General features: G+C 49.1%; 1 protein-coding gene across 5 annotated transcripts in view; it reads left to right on the top strand.

Moving 5' to 3' along the window:
• The window catches only part of ATXN10 (ataxin 10), a 168,055-nt gene that overhangs the window by 14,771 nt on the left and 133,827 nt on the right, over positions 1-19,457 (top strand). For all 5 annotated transcript variants that reach the window (XM_045062513.1, XM_045062514.1, XM_045062512.1 and 2 more), the window contains exons 2-3: positions 4,279-4,470; positions 11,591-11,673. In XM_045062513.1, coding sequence (XP_044918448.1) covers positions 4,279-4,470; positions 11,591-11,673 — 275 coding nt within the window. The remainder of the gene's footprint in view (positions 1-4,278; positions 4,471-11,590; positions 11,674-19,457) is intronic.

Consider the following 19,457-nt stretch of genomic DNA (forward strand, 5'->3'; position numbering starts at 1 on the left):
AACCTACCATGCTGGTTTGTCATTGAATGTGAGATACGAGAATGCAGGGAAGTCTCAGCAGGGCAGTGCGGTGATGAGCGGTGGTTTTCCTTTTCTGTAGGAGGTGCCACCTGATGCCCTAACTGTAAAATGTGTGTGCACACGGTGTGATAGACCTATCTAATCTCTGACACACGATCATGGGTGGGTTTATCTAATTTTACTCAGACAGGACTTGCCAAGATTTAACCTACAGATCTGTTCAAACTTGAAGGAGATGAAATTCTACCTTTTGTATAATTCAGAGGCTTTTTTTTTCCTTTTTTTGTTCTGTAATGTAACATTTCATTTGTACTTTGTCTTCAGGGTATGCATTCCTATCTAACAGGAATGTCTAACGGTTGAATTTTAATTGTCCTCCTAAGTACTTTCTGCCTTCTGTGAATAAGGCAGCTAAGCTTTGTAAAGTCTGTGAATATTTTGTGTTAGTTTGGTTAAAGCAGAAATGACAGCAATTATTATTAATAGTAACATTTGTAATATGGGAACGATCGACTGATGTTGGCCATTTCACTGTCGTTAATCATTTCACATACTTAGCTGCGTTCTCTTGATAGCGAACTTAGAATTTGAAGGCAGAGGACATTAGGGCCGCTTTGGATCTCAATACCAAATAGTTTTCTTTAAAGGCCGTAGAGAAGTGAAGAAGTATAGAAGACTGTTAGATGCTTTCATAGGTCTTTCTCTTAGTGAGTAAAAGCTCTTTATGTCTACATCTGATGAAAGTTGTTAGTACGTTGTACACAAAGATGGTGAATAAAGTCTATATTTATTATATGGCTCTAGAAGAGTTTTTTCCTCCTACCCTTTACCTCGGGAGCCAGACATCTAACAAATAGTCTCTGCTCTCAAAATTTAATGTTTATTTTTGAGAGAGAGAGAGAGAGAGAGAGAGAGAGTGTGTGTGAGCCGGGGGGAGGGGGCAGAGAGAGAGGGAGACACAGAATGTGAATCAGGCTCCAGGCTCTGAGCTGTCAGCACAGAGCCCGACGTGGGGCTTGAACCCATGAACCCATGAACCATGAGACCATGACCTGAGCCAAAGTTGGATGCTTAACTGACTGAGCCAACCAGGTGCCCCTAAAGAAATTTAAAGTACAGTACAGTTAATCGGGTTACATTCCCGCTTTTAAGTTCATCCATTGTATCATGTAGTGGAGAAGAAATCACATGTTTGTTAAATGTTACTCGTGAGATATCTACATCTTACTTAAGACGTGATATTTTTTCAAGTTTCTGGATATATGGATTTCTTAATGGGAATGGAAGAGTCGATGCCTCTGTACCCTTTTTCCAGTTGCTGCCGCTGGATGCGCTAATGTCATTGCTCATCCCGGGGCTGGTGTCTGGCTCAGGCCGCGTTCTCAGTACAAGTCTGCGAGGCAGTTAGGCGCCACCGAGTGTGCAAGTAGTCTTTCTGTTATACACTTGAATTGAATAAATGCAATTAGTGAATGCCAGTTCTGGGCCCTGGGGATGCAGAAAAAAATAGGATAGGCTCTGTTTTCTGGGATTTATGGGCTAGCTGGGGAGCTAGACTGGATAAGTGCGTATAATCTACCGTGGATAAGTGTTATTCCAGCGTTATGGACAGAGTGCGTTCCAGTGGGACATAGACATGGGAGCTGCTCCGCCTTGAGTAGCGGAGGAGTTTCCCCAGGGCTGAGAGTTTTCAAAAGGCCTCCATAAGGAGATGCGAGATTTTCCAGGCAGAGAATTGGGGGTGGTTGTGTGCAAAGTGCATTCTGGGAGGGCATACGTTTGAACAGACAGAGAGGGCTGCCCAGTGCTTGGTGTTTTCAGGAATCCATGGGTGGGCAGCCTGGGGGAGAACAAATGACCGTGATCGCAAGCCTGAATTATTTTCTCTTTATACCGCAAATGTGAATTGTTGTATGCTGAGTAAACGCTGCCGTGATTATTCTCTAGTAGCTGTTAATAGTTATTTTGATTTCAGGAATATGATGATTGGCCCCAGCTCAAACATTTTTCTTTTGATTAGAAGAGTAATAAAGGAGAAAGTCATGGCGCATGTATGACAGATTATCACGTAGCATTGGGAATTAGTCATAGGATAGTTCATGAACTTGCTGATTGTTCTATGGTGGGAATATCAGTTCTCCAGTTTTCCTAAGAACAATGCTTTTTTTTCTGTTTTGCTTTTAAAATTTTTTTTTTCAACGTTTATTTATTTTTGGGACAGAGAGAGACAGAGCATGAATGGACGAGGGGCAGAGAGAGAGGGAGACACAGAATCGGAAACAGGCTCCAGGCTCCGAGCCATCAGCCCAGAGCCCGACGCGGGGCTCGAACTCACGGACCGCGAGATGGTGACCTGGCTGAAGTCGGACGCTTAACCGACTGTGCCACCCAGGCGCCCCTCTGTTTTGCTTTTTAGTCTGCCATAGTCTGAGTCCAAAGCTTTTGATGTGCTCGATACGAATATTGAGTAAAACAGATGTCAGGATTTCAAAGGGTGGCATCAGGGGAGACGGTTTGCAGCAGGAAGGTGTTGCCCGAGTGAGGGTAGCTTGCAAAGGACCGTCAGAGGGAGGCTTCTTCATCACAGGTGTGAATACACGTTTCTCAGCTCTCTTAGTAGGAAAAAGAGGTATTACTGTTGATCATTCAAGTTATAGCTCTCTGTTTATTTGACTGTAATATTAAATCATAAGTGCCATCGAAGCTTTGTGCAGTGGGGGCAGATAATGAGATGTAATCTTTGTTCTGGAAATCCTGATCACTGTTGGCCTCCTTCGAAATGTTTTGAACTCTTGCGTGTTTTCTTAGCACATTTGCGTCTGCACCGTGTTTAGTGCTCCTTAAAGATGTCGTGAGAGTGTCTGTGAACTTTTTTATGGCAAATCGTCACTGAAAATGGCTCACGCGCATAATTGTTTCTTACGGTCATTGAGGCAGGATAAATACTGTACCCTTGGACTTGCACGTCGTTTGTTCGGTCACTCACTCAGTCACCGGTAAACAGTGTGATTTATGTTATCTGTCTATGCGGTAAAAACCCGCCAGTGGAAGCACAGGACTCAGGGAGGGAAGTGTCTCCTCTGGGAGGGGGGCAGACGTGTGGAGGGACCCCGCCAGCACCGGCGCCCTGACCGTGGTGGTTCCGTGTCCGCGGTTCTGCCTCAGCGCGCGCTCCCCCGATAATCTGATCATCTGGTGCGGAGCGAGGAAGAAAGGAGGGTGCTGGGACTCTACGACAGGGCCAAAGGCGAAAATTCTCATGGTCGGAAAGAATCTGCGAGAATGTCTCAAATCGCCCAGCACAGCAGTTTTTCTTCTAACATGAGAACAGATTGCTGCTTCTTTAGGAGACTCACGGAATGAGGAAGTTGGCTTGCATTTCGGTGCCACGTTGCGCCACAAACGCTTATCTCCGTAGCTCTGTGACGGTAGCCCCTGCAGGCCTTGCTTCCCGAGTGAGAGGCTTGTGGGAACGGAGAAGCCCCCAGGGAACGGCCACGGGCTCATTTTCTCCCCTGGGCACGCACTCGGGGCGGGTGGACGGTGCCCTCACCCCCCCGCCCTCTCCCCCTCCCCTCCCACCTCTCTCTTTATCTCTGTTTCTCTCTCTGCGTTTCTCCCTGTTCGTCTCCCACCCGCCCTCCCTCCTCCTCCTCCTCCTCCTCCTCCTCTTTCTCTCTGCCTCTCATCTGCAGTGGAATATTCCAGCTCAGACCATGTGCTGTTGCTGGCTTCTCTGTATCTAGGGAGTGGATAACGCGTTGGCCTCCCCGGCAGCTTCACGAAGACTGTTTCTCTTAATTGTACTTTAGTACTTATTGGGTGACAGCAGACGTGGTTATATTCTCTTTCTAGAACATAAAATGTAGATATTCTGTTTTGATTAAGGACAGATCTATAGGCGTAGACCATCCCCCATCACCGGTCTTTGGGCTGTGGGAGTACTCGAGTCCGACTCCTATTGGAAATGTGGCTCTGCCCGTTATTAGCCGAGTTATATGAGCAAGTTACTTCAACTCCCCTCTTCTTCAGTTGGGTTTTTACTAAATAATATACGAAGAAGTTGGTAAGAATGGTACCTGGCTCAGCACTCCGTAGATGTAGCTCTTTTATTTTGTGTTGGAAGCCAAGGAGCTGGGACAGACAGGCCGAGCCCGGCTCCCCACAGATAGAAGTATAAACCGTATTCTGGATACGACATGTGGAAATTCGACTTTTTTTTCCCCTCTGGTTTGTAACAATTCTATCCTTTTTCAGAGAAACGGCACCCAGGACTATCTTCCAAAGAGTCCTGGACATCTTGAAGAAATCTTCTCATGCTGTTGAGCTGGCCTGCAGAGACCCCTCCCAAGTGGAACATCTCACTTCCAGTCTGCAGCTAATAACAGAATGCTTCCGGTGTCTCCGAAATGCCTGCATAGAGTGTTCCGTGAACCAGAATTCCATCAGGTAGTACTCTTTGTGTATGTACACGCTTGTTCCGTCGTGCGGGTTTATCGGCGAGAAACAGCGTTGGTGTCGCAGTGCTAACCAGCGTTACCACGAGGCTCTGTTTTTACGTCTGCAGGGGAGAGGTGCTCTGCAGGCTTTGCCATTAGCGGCTTTTAGATGAGCACATAGATGGCACGACATGGGATAGAATGTTTTTAACCTTGGGGCTTATTTCAGTTTGTTATTTATACAGTAAAACCTTCGATCGCGAGTAACTCGTGTGAGGGTTCCGCAAGACCAGCAAACCTTTCCGATAAGTTTTTAATTGATAAATGAACGATGTCTTGCAATATGAATAGTACGTGATGCCAGATGTCACGTGATCACAACTGAGCCAGTGTTTCTTCTCTCTCTTGCTCACGGAGGGACTGTGGGTGATCATCTCCCGTGCTCAGATGCTCAGTCTCAGGCCGTGGTGTTTGGCAGAAATCAGTGATTTTTCAGGACGTTGGAAGGTGCCCACAGCTGACACTAGTGTATTTTTTTTTTTTTTTTTTTTGGTCACTTCAAAGCACCTGTGGACAGTCCTTGGCTTTTCCAGACAAGAGTGAGCTTAGAAATGCTTTGCTTCCTTCTAGCTCAGGCTGCCTGCAGTTATATAGACCCTTTCCCCTGGTGCCTTATTGCCAGTTACATTAAATACGGTACAGGACAAGAGTTTATTAATACTGCACTGTAGCCTACATCGCTGCAAGCATCTGCAGTGGCCCCCAGGCAGAAGAAGATTCCATTGAGCCAATGACAGCAGTGATTCCATTAGTGGTAGTGAAAGTCGTCCTACACAGTAACCCTCCTCTCTCTGGTCTCCCTCACACCAGCCACGAAGGTTTTCCAAGGTCAGTGCAGGTTAATTTGTTTTTCTTTATGTTTTTAATGTTTTTTAAATTATTTTGTATTACGTTACAGTATTGTAATCATTTTTATAGGGATATTTTTGGTCGTGAAACGAATCATCTGAGTTTCCGTTATTTCTCACGGGGAAATTAGCTTTGGTATACAATTGCTTTGGATTACAAGCATGTTTCCAGAACAAATTATGCTCGCAAACCAAGGTTTTACTATATTTCTAATGTGTTATGAGGTATTTGGTTATAGTTATGTAGCACAGTGATTTTAACCTAATTTTGATTCTCTGGTCCTAGATTCTGCCTTTCTAAAGGCGTATGCTGTTCTGGACCTCACTTTTCTTAGTTGGAAATGTTTTACTTAGTTTTAGTCTTTTAATTCATTACCCTTGTGTTTGCTTTGAACAAGGAGCATGTCTTGTACGTTTCTGAGATCACCTGTCTTAAGATTTCCTTAAGATTGTGCAAGGTTGGAAACTCTTTCCACCCATTTTATAAGGTGCACGTTTAAAAAAGTTTTTTTTAAATGTATGTTTATTTTTGACAGAGAGAGAGAGAGAGAGAGAGAGAGAGAGAGAGAGAGAGAGAGAGAGACAGCATGAGCGGGGGAGGGACAGAGAGAGGGAAACACAGAATCCGAAGCAGGCTCCAGGCTCTGAGCTGTCAGCGAGGCTCAAACTCATGGACTGAGATCATGACCTGAGCTGAAGTTGGATGCTTAACCAACTGAGCCACCCAGGCACCCCATTTCTTAATTTTTTTAATGCTTATTTATTTTGAGAGAGAGAGCATGAGCAGAGGAGGGACAGAGAGAGAGGGAGACAGGATCCAAAGCAGGCTCCAGGCTCTGAGCTGTCAACACAGAGCCCGACGCGGGGCTTGAACTCACAAACTGTGAGGTCACGACCTGAGCTGAAGTCAGACGCCCAACCGACTGAGCCCCCCAGGTGCCCCTAAGGTGCACATTTTTTAAAGCAGTTAAGAAGATGAGCAAGAGAATTGCCAGGCACTGTTCTTATTCTTTGCCTGCTACTTATTCTCTCTTCCCAGAACTGAGCACCTTTCCTCTGATTTAATGGAATCTGCTTTTTATTACACGTTTTTTCTTGAGATGAAGTCAGAAGCCACAAAGAGCATGCTCAGCTTCCTTTCCTGGAATTGAATGTAGACAGAGCCTCCAGGCCTCCGTCACTGCTGTGGTGGGCAAAGTTGGGCTGGTCCAAAAGCCACTTGAGGGACCCCCTTTGCTGCCTAGACAGTCTTATACCTGGGGCTTTGATGTGATGAATGAGATTTTTAAGATCAAAGGAGAGGGGGGAGAAATGCCAGGGTTGTGTAACTTTAATACCAAACAGAGCCTGCTGTCCATTTGCAGATAAATGCCTAGAAACAATAATAATGTCGCTAATAATAGTTACCATGTGAAAACATAACTAGTTAGTGCTAAGCAGCAGTGGGCAGGGACTAGTGTGTTTTGTCCATTTCCTGGCAGAGAGGCCCTCCTGCGTGATGGGGGAGGGATAGGAGAGCCTTAGGACGGAGACTCTGACTGTGGGCAGGCAGACTCATCCCGTGCTTTGCCAGCCTCGTGGGGAAGGAAGCGAGCCTTCGGTGGGCCTGCCCTACGCCCAGGCTTTGTCCCAAGGGCTTGACCTGCAGGATCTTGTTTTGTTTTTAGAACAAACCCAAGAAATAGCATGCTACTATTTTTCCATTCTTAACAGAGAAGAAACTGTGACTTGGGGTATGGAACTTGTCTGAACAGTAGAGCCAGGGAACCTTCTCTGTGACTCCACAGCTGCCCCAAGTGCTCTGTGACACCCGTTGACCCTGTTGTGTGTGATTGCTCCGTCCCTTAAACGGCCACGGGACCCTGAAAGAGAGGCTCGGCGTCCCTGAGCAGGGCAGGCCGTGTCTCCCACACAGGCCGTCAGGCGTGTCCCGTGACCTTACTCCTGCAGACTGCGAGTGTGCTGCGTCCGTGGGTTTTGCACCTGCTCGGGAATGGGGTGGTACGATGAACGTGGGTGACGATATGTGTTTCTTGGAAGTGAATTCTCATTTTCTTTTTCTGAGTGTAAAAGTAATACCTAAACTGTAACAATTCAAACATTACAAGAGTAAGCACTGTGGCAGATGAAATGTCAGCCGTCTTCCGGAGGGGCCGTCGAAGCCCGCACTCTGCTTCGTGGCCGTGGGATCCCGCTCGCACGCAGCTTACGTTCAGGGGTGAAGTGAGAATGAACATCAGAAGGTGTTCGTTTTTCTGCCTCTTTCCTTCTAGGATTGTGTTATTATTCACAGTTGATCTTCGAGGGAGGTTCCGACCGGTTAAGGCACCAGCTCCTGGGAAAACCATTTTTCTGGTCAGAAACACAAAAGATTCTAGTAAGGACTTCAGAGTCGACCTTCGCTAATTTCCGAGCCTGTCGGGACTCAGATTGCAGCTGTTGTGGAGTTTTCTGGCGCTTTGTGTTAAGTTATGAAGGAGTTAATCAAAAGGTGTGATGCTCTCCAGGCCTTTTACATCTTCTGTCCGGACGCTGCCCTTGTGTAGACCGAGGTTGTGTTCTGCACACATGGAGTGTATAACACGGCGAGGCAGACAATCGGAGTCCAGTGAAATTTCAGGAAGTTCTCAGCACTACCCAAAGCAGTTAGTTCCGCAGGCCGGTGTAAACCCTGCTGCGGGGGTCGCTACACTCTTACCCTCAAGAGCCAGGGACATGGGTCAGGCTCTGTGATCGCTGTCCCGGTTTCTGAGTTCTCCTGTCGTGGTGTGAGAGCAGCCACAGGTAACACGTGACTGAATGCCCGTGGCTGCGTTTCAATTTGAATTTGGTAAAATTTTCATCTCATGAAATTACAGGTTTTTTTCTTTTCTCTTTCTCTCTTTCTCTTTTTTTAATTCAAGAACTCTGGCCATATAGAAATAGGCCGTGGGCACATCGGCCCGGTGACCGTCTGGCCGTGTAGAGGCAAGAGCAGGAACGGCCTCTTTTCCTATACCGGTCTGACAAGTAAAGGAGGAAGGAACAGTGGCTCTCTGACCCCCTGGCCTTGGGGAAGGGAGGGAGGACCCTCCCCGTGTCCCCACTAGCCCCGGAAGGAAGTATCTTGGCTCCGGTCTGATTCGCGTTGAGAAGTGAGGCAGGTCGGGAGCTGCGTTGGTTTCCTTTGCTGCTAACAAATTACTGCAAACCCGATGGCTTCAAACAACAGAAATTCGTTGGCTTCATAGTTCTGGAGTCCCAAGTCCAAAATCAGCCTCACTGACCTCAAGTGAAGGTATCGGCAGGGCTGGCTCCTTCTGGGGTCTCTAATAGAGAAGCCGTTCCCTGGTTTTTCTGTCTTCCTGAGGCCGCCCGCCCGTTTTCCTTGGCTCATGGCTCCGTCCTCCCCGTCTTCAAAGCAACACTGTGGCATCTTCCGGTATCTCTTTCCGGCTCTGACCATCCTGTATCCCTCTGGTAAGCACTCAGGATCACATGATGCCCACACAGATAATCCAGGATAACCTCATCATCTCAGAACCATTGATTTAATCGCATCGAAAAAGTCTCTCGCGGTGTTTTCTGACCAACTTGGAGTCTTTGGCAGTAGCTGGGGGTCCAGCACTTTAGTTCTATTTGGACCTATCTGGAGTTAGTGGCATCAGATCTCATAACTTAAAAGACTCAGTCCCACCGGATGGCCTTGCTTCAGATGTGAACGGGTTACCTGAGCTACATCTCTGACTACAAATTTGGAGGTCCTGTGACACCCCTCAGATATGGTAATCCAGTATAAAGGCTCACAGAACTCAGGGAAGCCTTTACATCCTGTCCCCAGTTCACCATGAAGGATACAACTTAGGGATGGCCAAACAGAAGAGACGTGTAGGACGGGTGGGCGGCCACAGGGCTCTGTGCCCTCCCTGGGCCCGTCTGCATCCTCCTGGCGTTCTGTTGTGTTCACCCAGCCACACTGAAGGTTTCCAAACTTCCGTGTAGTAGGGTTTTTACGAAGGTTCCTTCACATAGGCTTGATCATTGTCTGTTGGCGATGAACCTCGCTCTCCAGACCCCGTCCTCCCCAGAGGTCTGGAGGTTGGGGTGAAAGTTACAGCCCCTGATCACTTGGTTGGTCCCCCCTCCCCGGCAGCCAGGCCCCCTGTGAAGCTACCCGGAGACCCAGTAACAGTCACCTTATCAGCATAAGGTCACGTATGGTTGAACGGGGCTTGTCGTGAGTAACAGAAGACACTCCTGACCACACCAGAAATTCCAGGGGTTTTAGGAGCTCTGGGCCAGGAACTGGGGACAAAGACCAAAAGTATTTTTCTTCTTATACCACATCCCTTTGGCCATGTGAGATAATGTATTAACAGGTTCCAGAGGTTGGGATGTGGACACCTCTCGGGGCCATAATTTTCCTACCACAGCCCACCCTTTGGCCCCTAAAGATTGACGTCTGTTACATGTGCAGAAAGTATTCATCCCTTCTCGAGGTCCCCACGTGTTTGATCCTGACAGCATCAGCTCAAGTACAGAATCTCCTCTAAGTCATCAATTGAGAAGTTCCAAATCTCCGTATCCAGTCATGTAAAAATTACTTATGGGTCTGACTCTGGACGTGCTCCATCCTGGGGCAGAATTTCTCTTTGTGCACATGTGAAGCTAGACAAGTTATCTGCTCCCCAAAGACAAGTTATCTGCTCCCCAAAGCCTAAGGTAACAGTTTTAGACATTATCCTTTGAGAGAGGAGAAAATTTAAGGAAAAGAGGAATTACTGATCCCAAGCAATTTCAGAATTCCGTTGGGCAAACTCAGGTTTCAGGGCCTGGGAAGAATCCTCTGTGGCTTGAGGCTGTGCCCCCGGCCCTCCCCTCAGCATCACCCTTCCTGTTTCTTGAAGGGTAGCACACGTTTGCCCCTGAGTAGTTGGATCCGCCTACTTCCTGCCTATAGAATTTGGGGAGTCTGATTTCATCCTTTCTCGGTGCATTTTGTCCACGCTGGCAGAGTTTCTACCAGTAGAACCTTTCCAACAACCTTGTGGGTCTCACCTGTATGTCATGGGGATTCACGCCATCAGACAAGGTGGGCCTCCATAGAGCCTTCCTAGATAACCCCATCTCTATTCCTGGGTCCTGCTGCGGTGACGGAGGGGAGTGAGTCCCACCCTTACCTCTTCAGAGAGCTTCCCCCGCCGTGTGTCTGAACACTCTGACCTTTTGATCCTTCCAAGTCATGAGCAAAAGGTTGTCCGGAAAGGTTTGGCTCTCTCCAGAGCACACTTTTCTTGACAGTCTGTCCCAGTTGTAGCATCTTTTGCGGTCTGGCTAGACTGAGTTTCCTGAAGCAAGACCTGGTTCCCTCTCCACCTCCTTTATTTCTCCCCTTGGCGTCACTGTATTATACGCAGCAAGAAGCAGTCAGATCACACGTCCTGCATGTCGCTTGGAAACGTGCTCAGCCGGATGTCCAGGTTCCTCATTTTGCTAAGCTGCTTCCCCTGTGGAGGAAGGGCCCCCTTTCCCCGGTTTCTGATGATCGGTTCCCTCACTTCTTCCTGAGCCCTCATCGGCGGTGCCTTTGGTGTCCACACACCTACCCACGGCATCAGAGCTTTTCATCCTGCGCCTCCCAGTTCTGCCCGCCCCGGCCCGGTGCCCGGTCCCCGGTCCCACGGCCGCACCCACTGTTCAGATGTTTCTTCGCGGCGCGCCTCTGCTTCTGCTCCCAGATCCGCGTTAGTTTCCTGCTGCTGCTCTGACGGATTACCCAACGTTGAGTGACGTAACACAACACGGATCTGTTACCTTCTGGTGTAGGAGTTCAGGAGGCTGAGTTCCCTCTGGAGACTCCCGGGGTGAATCCTTTTCCTGGCCTTCCCCGGCTTCTAGAGGCCGCCTGTGTTCCCCGGGCTCGCGGCCCTTTCCCGTACTCTGACCCTCTAGTATTCTGCTTTCAAGAACCTTCGTGACCACATCGGGTCCACCTGGTTAATCCAGGTTAATCTGCCCATCTCAAGATCCCGAATCTCCTCACAACCTAGAGTCCCCTTTGCCACATAAGGTGACGCGTCCGCAGGTTTGGAGGTTATGATGCGGACAGCTCAGGGCCACGATTCTGTTCAGTGCAGGAACCGTTAGCCAGTGCTCACGGCGCCCTTCCCTGGTTCATCATTTGAAATGCAGGTTTAAGAAAATCAACGTGTTTAACTTTCTTTTTTTAAAAACCCTTTACAGGAACTTGGATACAATTGGCGTCGCTGTTGATTTGATTCTTCTTTTCCGTGAACTGCGGGTGGAACAGGAATCCCTGTTGACAGGTAACTTGTGGTATGATTCACGGGTTATTTGTGTCTTTGAAACGGGTTTAAAAACTACAACTTGGAGTGTTACATAGTTCATTAAAGCAAATGTGTCGTGTTTCATGATACAGAGAAACTTATTTAGTGATGTTAGTGAATTTCCATAAAAAAGTGGCAACGGCTTCCTTTCCTCCCTCTGTTGTGGGCTGAACTGCGCCCCCCACCCCCCCGACCTGTCCCCAGATCCACATGGCGGAGTCCCCACCCTGTAGCGCTTCAGAATGTGGCTATATTTGGAGACCAGGCCTTTGAAGAGATAAATAAGGTAAGATAAGTAATCCATTATGACTGGTGTCCTTGTAAGAAGAGGAGGTCAGAACACAGACACGCAGAGAGACGACGACCACGCGAGGACACGGGGAGGGGACAGCCATCTGCAAGCCCAGGAGAGGGATTCAGAAGGAACCAGCCCTGCCCACACCACGACCTCGGGCTTCTCGCCTCCGAACTTGGAAAATAAATTCCCGTTGCTTCAGCCACCCACTCTGTGGTGCTTCGTTATGGTGGCCCTCGCCAAGTAATGGTGTCTCTCAGGATGTGTGAAGGTGGCATGCCTGTTCTTGGTGCTGAGTGTGCCCTGAACAGTGACCAAAGCAGGCAGAAAATCTTTGCCTCAGCGTGTTTACAGTGCAGTGGAGGGAGTCTGGTGCTAAATATGTTACCTAAGTCAAATACCTGGCATGACTGAGGGAGGGTAGCTCTCTGACTGTTGGATAGCTGTTGGTGAGGGATTAGGAGAGAAATCAAGCCTCTTGATTTGAAGACCAGGAAGCTTTTCTAGACTTTTTTGAATGTTTTTGGTTCTTAAGGTATTAGCATCCATACTTCTTTGGACAGGGATCATTACTGTAATATCCTGTAAGAAAACAGAATTTTAACATATGATCTCTATCCAAGGCCTTGAAACGCTTCTGGGCAAACCCAAGTCATTTAATAATAAAATCTTCATGTAAATGTCCAGCTTATAAGATTTACTAGATCGTGGATTAAACAAATTCTTTCTGATAATTCAATAAATACGTCCTCTAAAGGAGAAATCCCCACAGGTGCCTGGGTGGCTCAGTTGGTTAAGCATCTGACTCGATCTTGGCTTAGGTCATGATCAGAGCCCTGAGTCTGGCTCTGTTCCGATAGCACGTGGAGCCTGCTTGAGATTCATTCTCTCTCTCCCCCCCCCCCCCCCCGCCCTGCCCCCGCCCCCATCCTCCCCCCCCCCGCCACTTCCCCACACACGCACACACGTGCTCTGTCTCTCTCAAAATAAATAAACTTTAAAAAAAAAAAAAAATAAAGGAGCAATCGCCAGCAGTTTGTAGAATGTGATCTGATTTATAAGTTGGTTTACATTTAGTTCTCATTGCCTGTACTGACTCTCAACAGTGAGGCCTTTCATCTTCATGGTAATATACGTGCTACCGTTGGGGTCGGGGAGAGAACGAGACCGGGTGGTCTCTTCACAGGCAGAGAAACTGAGGCACAGAGCACAGGGGGCTAAATTAGCTGTCAGAGGTGCTGCCTGGCTCAGTTCAGTTCTCTTCCTGTTCTGTGATTCCTTAGTGTTCTCATTTAAAACGCCTTTGTTAAAATTCCTGCGTCTCTACCTGGTTGAGAGTTCTTCTTTTGGGGAATCGCAGTGATCTTTTCAATCAACTAAATTGTCTAAGACTCTGCACACAAAGCATTTGCTCTGCGTTTTTTTGAACAGCTCTGATTCCTCAGGTATTCTCGAGAAACCGATAGGGTGTAGGATTTAGTTGGAGGGCATTTTGAAGACGTTCTATGCTTAACGGTCTTTTTGTAGCTTCGTTTTATGGCGAAACGGAAGCCTCCGTGCTCAAGTTGGGGGAAGACAAATCGGCAGCGAGATCCAGGTTGCGCTCTGTTGCGTGGAAAAGCCTCTGGTTTTGAGGCCTGTGTGTGGCGTGAGAAGGGGAGTTGGGAGTGGACCGCGTCCCGTAATTACTGAGACCTCCTGGCGTGGTGGATGGTGTGGCCCCGGCAGCACCGAAGCCGGCGGACGTGGGTTTCCCTGGATGGATTCCTGAACGAGGCCCCCCGGGGAGGCAGGGCGCGCACGCTGTGACGGAGGAACTGCCAGGGCGAGCGGCCGCCGCTGGGGCGTTGAGCCCCGTCCCCACGCCCCCGCGCGGCAGCGCTGCTCCTGAAACGGCCCCCCGCCCGCCGCTCCCCATCCTTACGGCAGCACATCAGGCGCCCTCCTGTCTTCCCCGGGCTCCAGGGGCCCCTCTGCTCTACCCCAGACGCGCCACGGGAGACCTGCTGTAGGGTGTTCACGTGATCAAAGACCGTTCCACGGGACTGAGTTTTCTCTTCGCCGAAGCAAGTAGGCGATCCGACGAAAAACTTAAAGGAGCTGATTGCTGAAACTTTTCATGACCTGATTTGTCGTTGATGAATACATTGGCTGTGTGGTTGGTGGCCTGGCTTTTCATTGATACGTGCTAGTCAGAGGGCAGATCTTCCGACACCTGTGTCGTGTTGTGTTGTGTTGGTGTGTTCAGAGTTGTTTGCCGGGTTGGCGGCTGTATTTGTTTTTGTTTTTTTTAATTTTTTTTTTTTTAACATTTATTTATTTTTGAGAGAGAGAGAGAGAGAGAGAGAGTATGAGCAGGAGAGGGGCAGAGAGGGAGGGAGACACAGAATCCGAAGCAGGCTCCAGGCTCTGAGCTGTCAGCACAGAGCCCGACACAGGGCTCAAACCCACAAACCGTGAGATCACGACCTGAGCCGAAGTCGGGCGCCCAACGACTGAGCCACCCGAGTGCCCCTTGGCAGCTGCGTTTGTATTAGTTTCATTAAGTGATACATTTCTTACTGACGTGAGACTCACAAGCACACGGGTAAGCACTTGCGGGTGAACCGTTGAGCGGCCTTTAGGGCAGTCACCCTGTTGTGTGACCACCAGCTCAAATTGCAGATACTTTCATGATCCCACGAGGCAACCCTGTGCCCCCTGAGCTGCTGCTTTCCGCTTCCCCTCCCCTGAGCCCTGGCTGCCGCTGGTCTGCGTTCTGTCTCTACGGGATTACGTCTTCTGGATTTCTCCTGTGAGTGGAATCAGGATTATTAGACCTTCTTTGGCTTCTTTCGCTGAGCAGAATGTTGTCCAGAGTTTATCCCCGTCGTAGCCTGTGTCAGCACTTTATTGTTTCAGATGACTGAACAACGTTCCATCGTGTGCACGTAGCAGTTTGTTTGTTCACTCGGTGCCGGACGTGGGGTCGTCTCCACCGTTTGGCTGTTTGGATCGGTGCTGCTCTGAGCAGGCACGGATGTGTCCCATCCGAGTACCTGTTCTCTGTTCCTTGGGTATATATCAGGAAGAATTTCTGGGGCAGTTTTATATTTAAATTGTCAAGGAACTGCCAAACTTTTCTCAGCGGCTGAACTGTTTTACGTCTTTACTGAGAACGTACATCATTCCGGTTTCTCTATGTCCCTGCCGACGTTTATTTTCCTTTTTTTTTTTTTTTTGGATTCTAGTCATGTTGACGTTTGTGCAGTGGTGTCTCATCGCGATTTGCGTTTTCCTCTTGAGGAATGATGCCGAGCACTTTCTTCGGCGCCTGGTTTGGCCATTTGTAGATCTTCTTTGGGGTATTGTCTGTTCAGGTTCTTTGCCCAGCTGTTCCTTGGGCTGTTTGTCTTTTTTGTGGGTGAATTTCAAGAGTTATTTGTATATTGTGCATATTGAGAATTGTGGTGAATCTGTAGATCCATTTGGGGAGACTTGGCCATCTTCGTGACCCTGAGTCTTCTGGTCCATGAATGTGGACCGTCTCTCCACGCATTTAGGTCTGTAAGTTCCGGTTGTGTTGGCTTCAGGCGGATCACGTGTGTTTATAGGCAGAGTGGGAGGATATTACTGGGGCAAGGAGGAGAAGGGACGTCAAAAAGGTATTTCTCACTCCTTGGGAAAGGCAGTTCACGGTATTCCTGAATTTATTTGGAATTCAGCAGTGAAATTTGGACTCAACAATGAAACTTAAAGAAGTTTTATAGTATGTTAGTTCAAGCGTAACATAAGCCTTGTAAAAAGTATTCTGGTTCTTTTTTTTTTTTAATCTTTTAATGTTTGTTTATTTTTGAGAGACAGAGTGTGAGCTGTCAGCACAGAGCCTGACACGGGGCTTGAGATCGTGACCCGAGCCGAAGTTTGACGCTCCACTGACTGAGCCACCCAGGCACCCCAAAAGTATTCTGGTTCTTAATAAAGCACCCATACTGTGTTGTGACTGTTTCTCTGTGAGAATCGTCTTTTTGTGGATTTTTAGCAGGGTATCTGTGCCAGCTTTTTGTTACCACTCTTGAGGTAAAAACTGTAATTACGTTGTCAAAATAATATTTAGAGTATTATTTTCAGAGAATAATTGCAGTGGTGTGACGAATATATTATGCTCATCAAATTTTATGTAAACACAAGCATGAGTTATTTTAATTGAGTTATTGGTGTTGTTTTTGGCCTTTATTTTCTAATCTGTAAAAATAATGTTGGGATTTTTGAGGGGCTTTGTAACATTTGCAATATTTACACAGATCAGTTGATAAGCTGTTTGGTCAAAGTAAACGGCCATTTGTACTTGTCTGGGGTTTCTTTTCTTGCCGCTAGGACATCTTTAAACCTTTTCCTTCCTGGAATCGTGTTCTGATTCAGAGTGCTAATTTTTAGCTGCCTGATGAATTGTTAGGTCAGTTGGCTTCCAGACCAACTTATATTGTTGGCTGTGTGTGTGTGTGTGTGTGTGTGTGTGTGTGTGTGTGAGCAATTTTACAAAGATTTGACTGTTAACATTCTAAAATACTCAGTGAAAATATAAAGGGCATTTTAAATTGTGATTTAAGATTAAAAATGAGGATCTAACTTTTCACTGTAACCATTTTCCATAACTCGTTACAGAGTAATTTTTAAAAACTCAGGAAAGTGGAAAGAAAAATAGTCATCGGGGGCGCCTGGGTGGCGCAGTCGGTTAAGCGTCCGACTTCAGCCAGGTCACGATCTCGTGGTCTGTGAGTTCGAGCCCCGCGTCAGGCTCTGGGCTGATGGCTCGGAGCCTGGAGCCTGTTTCCGATTCTGTGTCTCCCTCTCTCTCTGCCCCTCCCCCGTTCATGCTCTGTCTCTCTCTGTCCCCAAAAAAATAAATAAATGTTAAAAAAAAAAAAAATTAAAAAAAAAAAAAGAAAAATAGTTATCGTGTACACGCAGGCTGCTTTGGACAAACACTTGACTTTTTTTAGTCCTTTTTCAGTGTTCGTACGTATGGGAATGACTGTGTACTTGGAATTCTGTATCTTGCATCTTTTGGATCGTAATGTTAACTCTGTTCAGTTTTGAAGTTCTTGGTTCATCGTTTCCTTTGTTTTTTTTTTTTTGTCCTTCTCTCGGTGTTGGCGATCCCCGGCCACAGTTCGACCATGTTTGAGCCAGGAATCGTTGAATTACGGTGTAAGTGAGGGGCGCAGGCACATTACACACCTTACCTTCCTTAATCTTCGTGGCTACTCTGCCTTTGAGGTTTAGGAGGAACAGCGCATCCCGTGCTCAGCCAGGGATCAGGTGATAGGACTCGAAGGGAAGGCCAGATCCCCTGAGAGCCTGAGGACAGAGGACGGGAGCCCTGGGCCCCGACCAGCAGGCCGGCCCCCTCCTCTGGCAAAGCAGAGGCCTAGAAAGCTTAAAGACTTCGGAAGTCCCCCCGCTCTTGAAATTGCCCTCTGGTTGCTGATGGGTGGGCGGGGGGATCCTTTCGGGGAGCAGAATCTTTCATTTCGGCTCCTTCTCCTGTGACTTGTTACCTTGGTCAGCCTCGATTCCCACCCTGGGGAAGAGCCACCCGCCTGCTGCTGCTTTTGCCCCGGGGCGGGCTGTGTGATGGGGTTCTGGTTTGCCCCTTGTCAAAGGCGTAGATGTCAATACCTGCCTCCCAGGTTGTCGCGAGGGTTAGAGGAGGTGCTCCCGGTGGATCCTCCGCAAGCGTCAGTTACCGCCTCCGTTCTCGCTGCCGCTGTCCCTCAGCCCTCGCTTCTTGGCGCTCAACCCGTGCTGGTGTTTACTTCCTCGGAAGCGTCTCGGTCTCTTTCCGCTCAGGATCTCGTCACATGCCATTCCGCCTGCATGGGCTGCGCTGGCCCCGACGTGAACCGCTTCCAAAACAGTGAGCAAACAGCAGGGCGCGGGCGTCTCCGCCTCGGCACGCATGCCACGCATAGCTGGGGCGCGGCCCTGGGAGGCCGAGGCCCAGCCAGCAGGGGCCTTTTAGGTATGGGGTGTGTCGCCAGGAGGGGGCTGGGACTGGCGTTTCGGGGGAGTATCTGGTTACCGCAAAGGACAGAAGTATTTCAAGTATTTCCCCGGCCAGCATTGCGGTGCCCGTGTGAACCGTACGGACACCGGCTTGCTCCCGTCAGCCGGCTGGCCTTGAAGGCGCGCAGTGCGGCCTTAGTCGTGGCTGGCCCCTCACTGGCCGCTGATTTATGTGCTCGCTCTGTGCCTCTTTTCTTCATCTGTGAAATGTGGACGGTGCCGTCTGCCTTAACTATGAAGATACAGTAAGAACCCACGTAAATCCCACCTGCACATCACGGGAGCGATTGCTGCGCGTTGGACGTCATTCTGGCTCCTCGGCCACTGTCACTCACCCTGGCGTCCGGGTCCTGTGTGGCGTTTCCAGGCCCGGGCGTCCGTGTGTCGGGCCCAGCTGAGCGGCAGGCGGGAGGAGGAGGCAGGGACTCGCTCCCCACTCACGTCTCCCTCCCAGAGCCGTACCTGCGCCCACCTTCCGTTGCTTTCCCCGTCGGCCTCGTTTTGTTTCCCCCGGGGGGGACCGTCATCAGCTGGCCAGGCCTTATCCACGTCCCCTCCCTAAGGTGTCCCCTGTGCTCCCGAGGCATCCACGGTCGCCGGGCGGCCCCTTTCCCAAGGGGCCTGGCTCCCAGCCCCGCAGAGCCCCTGCAGGTCCTGGGCTCTCAGAAGCTTCCCCTGGTGCCGTCGGTTCCAAGGGTGGTAGCTGTTTCCTGTAGCCCCGGTGTCTGTGTTACCTCAGTGTTGCCTTTGTAGCGTATCTGATTCCTGATAGCAAGTTTTCTTCGTTGAAACAAGTAGTTCGGTTCTGTTCGCCTGATGTCCTGCCTGAGCTATGATCCTGCTCTAAGGCCTGTGCTTGGTGTCTCTTCTCTTGCTCCCACAGGGGCCCCTGTCCCTTCCTCCCTCTCTTCCCCACTCCTCCCTCCTGCTCTCCCTTCTCTCCATCTGCTCTGCTGGAGAGGGCACGTCCAGGAGATGGAAACTTGAATGCCTTAACTTGAACGGGGACAATTTAATGTAAAGAACTGCTGACTGTCACAAAGTCTTGAAATACAGGATTGGGGCGCCTGGGTGACCCAGTTAGTTAAGCGTCCGACTTCGGCTCAGGTCACGATCTCACACGGTTCGTGGGTTCGAGCCCTGTATTGGGCTCTGTGCTGACAGCTCAGGGCCTGGATCCTGCTTCGGATCCTGTGTCTCCCTGTCTCTCTGCCCCTCCCCCACTCATGCCCTGTTTCTGTCTCAAAAATAAATAAACACACAAAAAAAATTAAAAACAACAGAGGATCTGGCCAGTGGGGAAGTCGTGGGGAGGCGGTGTCGGCGGAACTTGCTGGAAATCCACCCTCTGGGGTGCAGGGGCAGGTCGTTCACAGGGAGGTATCCTGACTCGGAACTTGCTCGGAAGCATCCCGAGGAA

The sequence above is a fragment of the Felis catus genome, chromosome B4, assembly GCF_018350175.1.
Source record: "Felis catus isolate Fca126 chromosome B4, F.catus_Fca126_mat1.0, whole genome shotgun sequence".
In the NCBI taxonomy this organism is placed as follows: Eukaryota; Metazoa; Chordata; class Mammalia; order Carnivora; family Felidae; genus Felis; species Felis catus.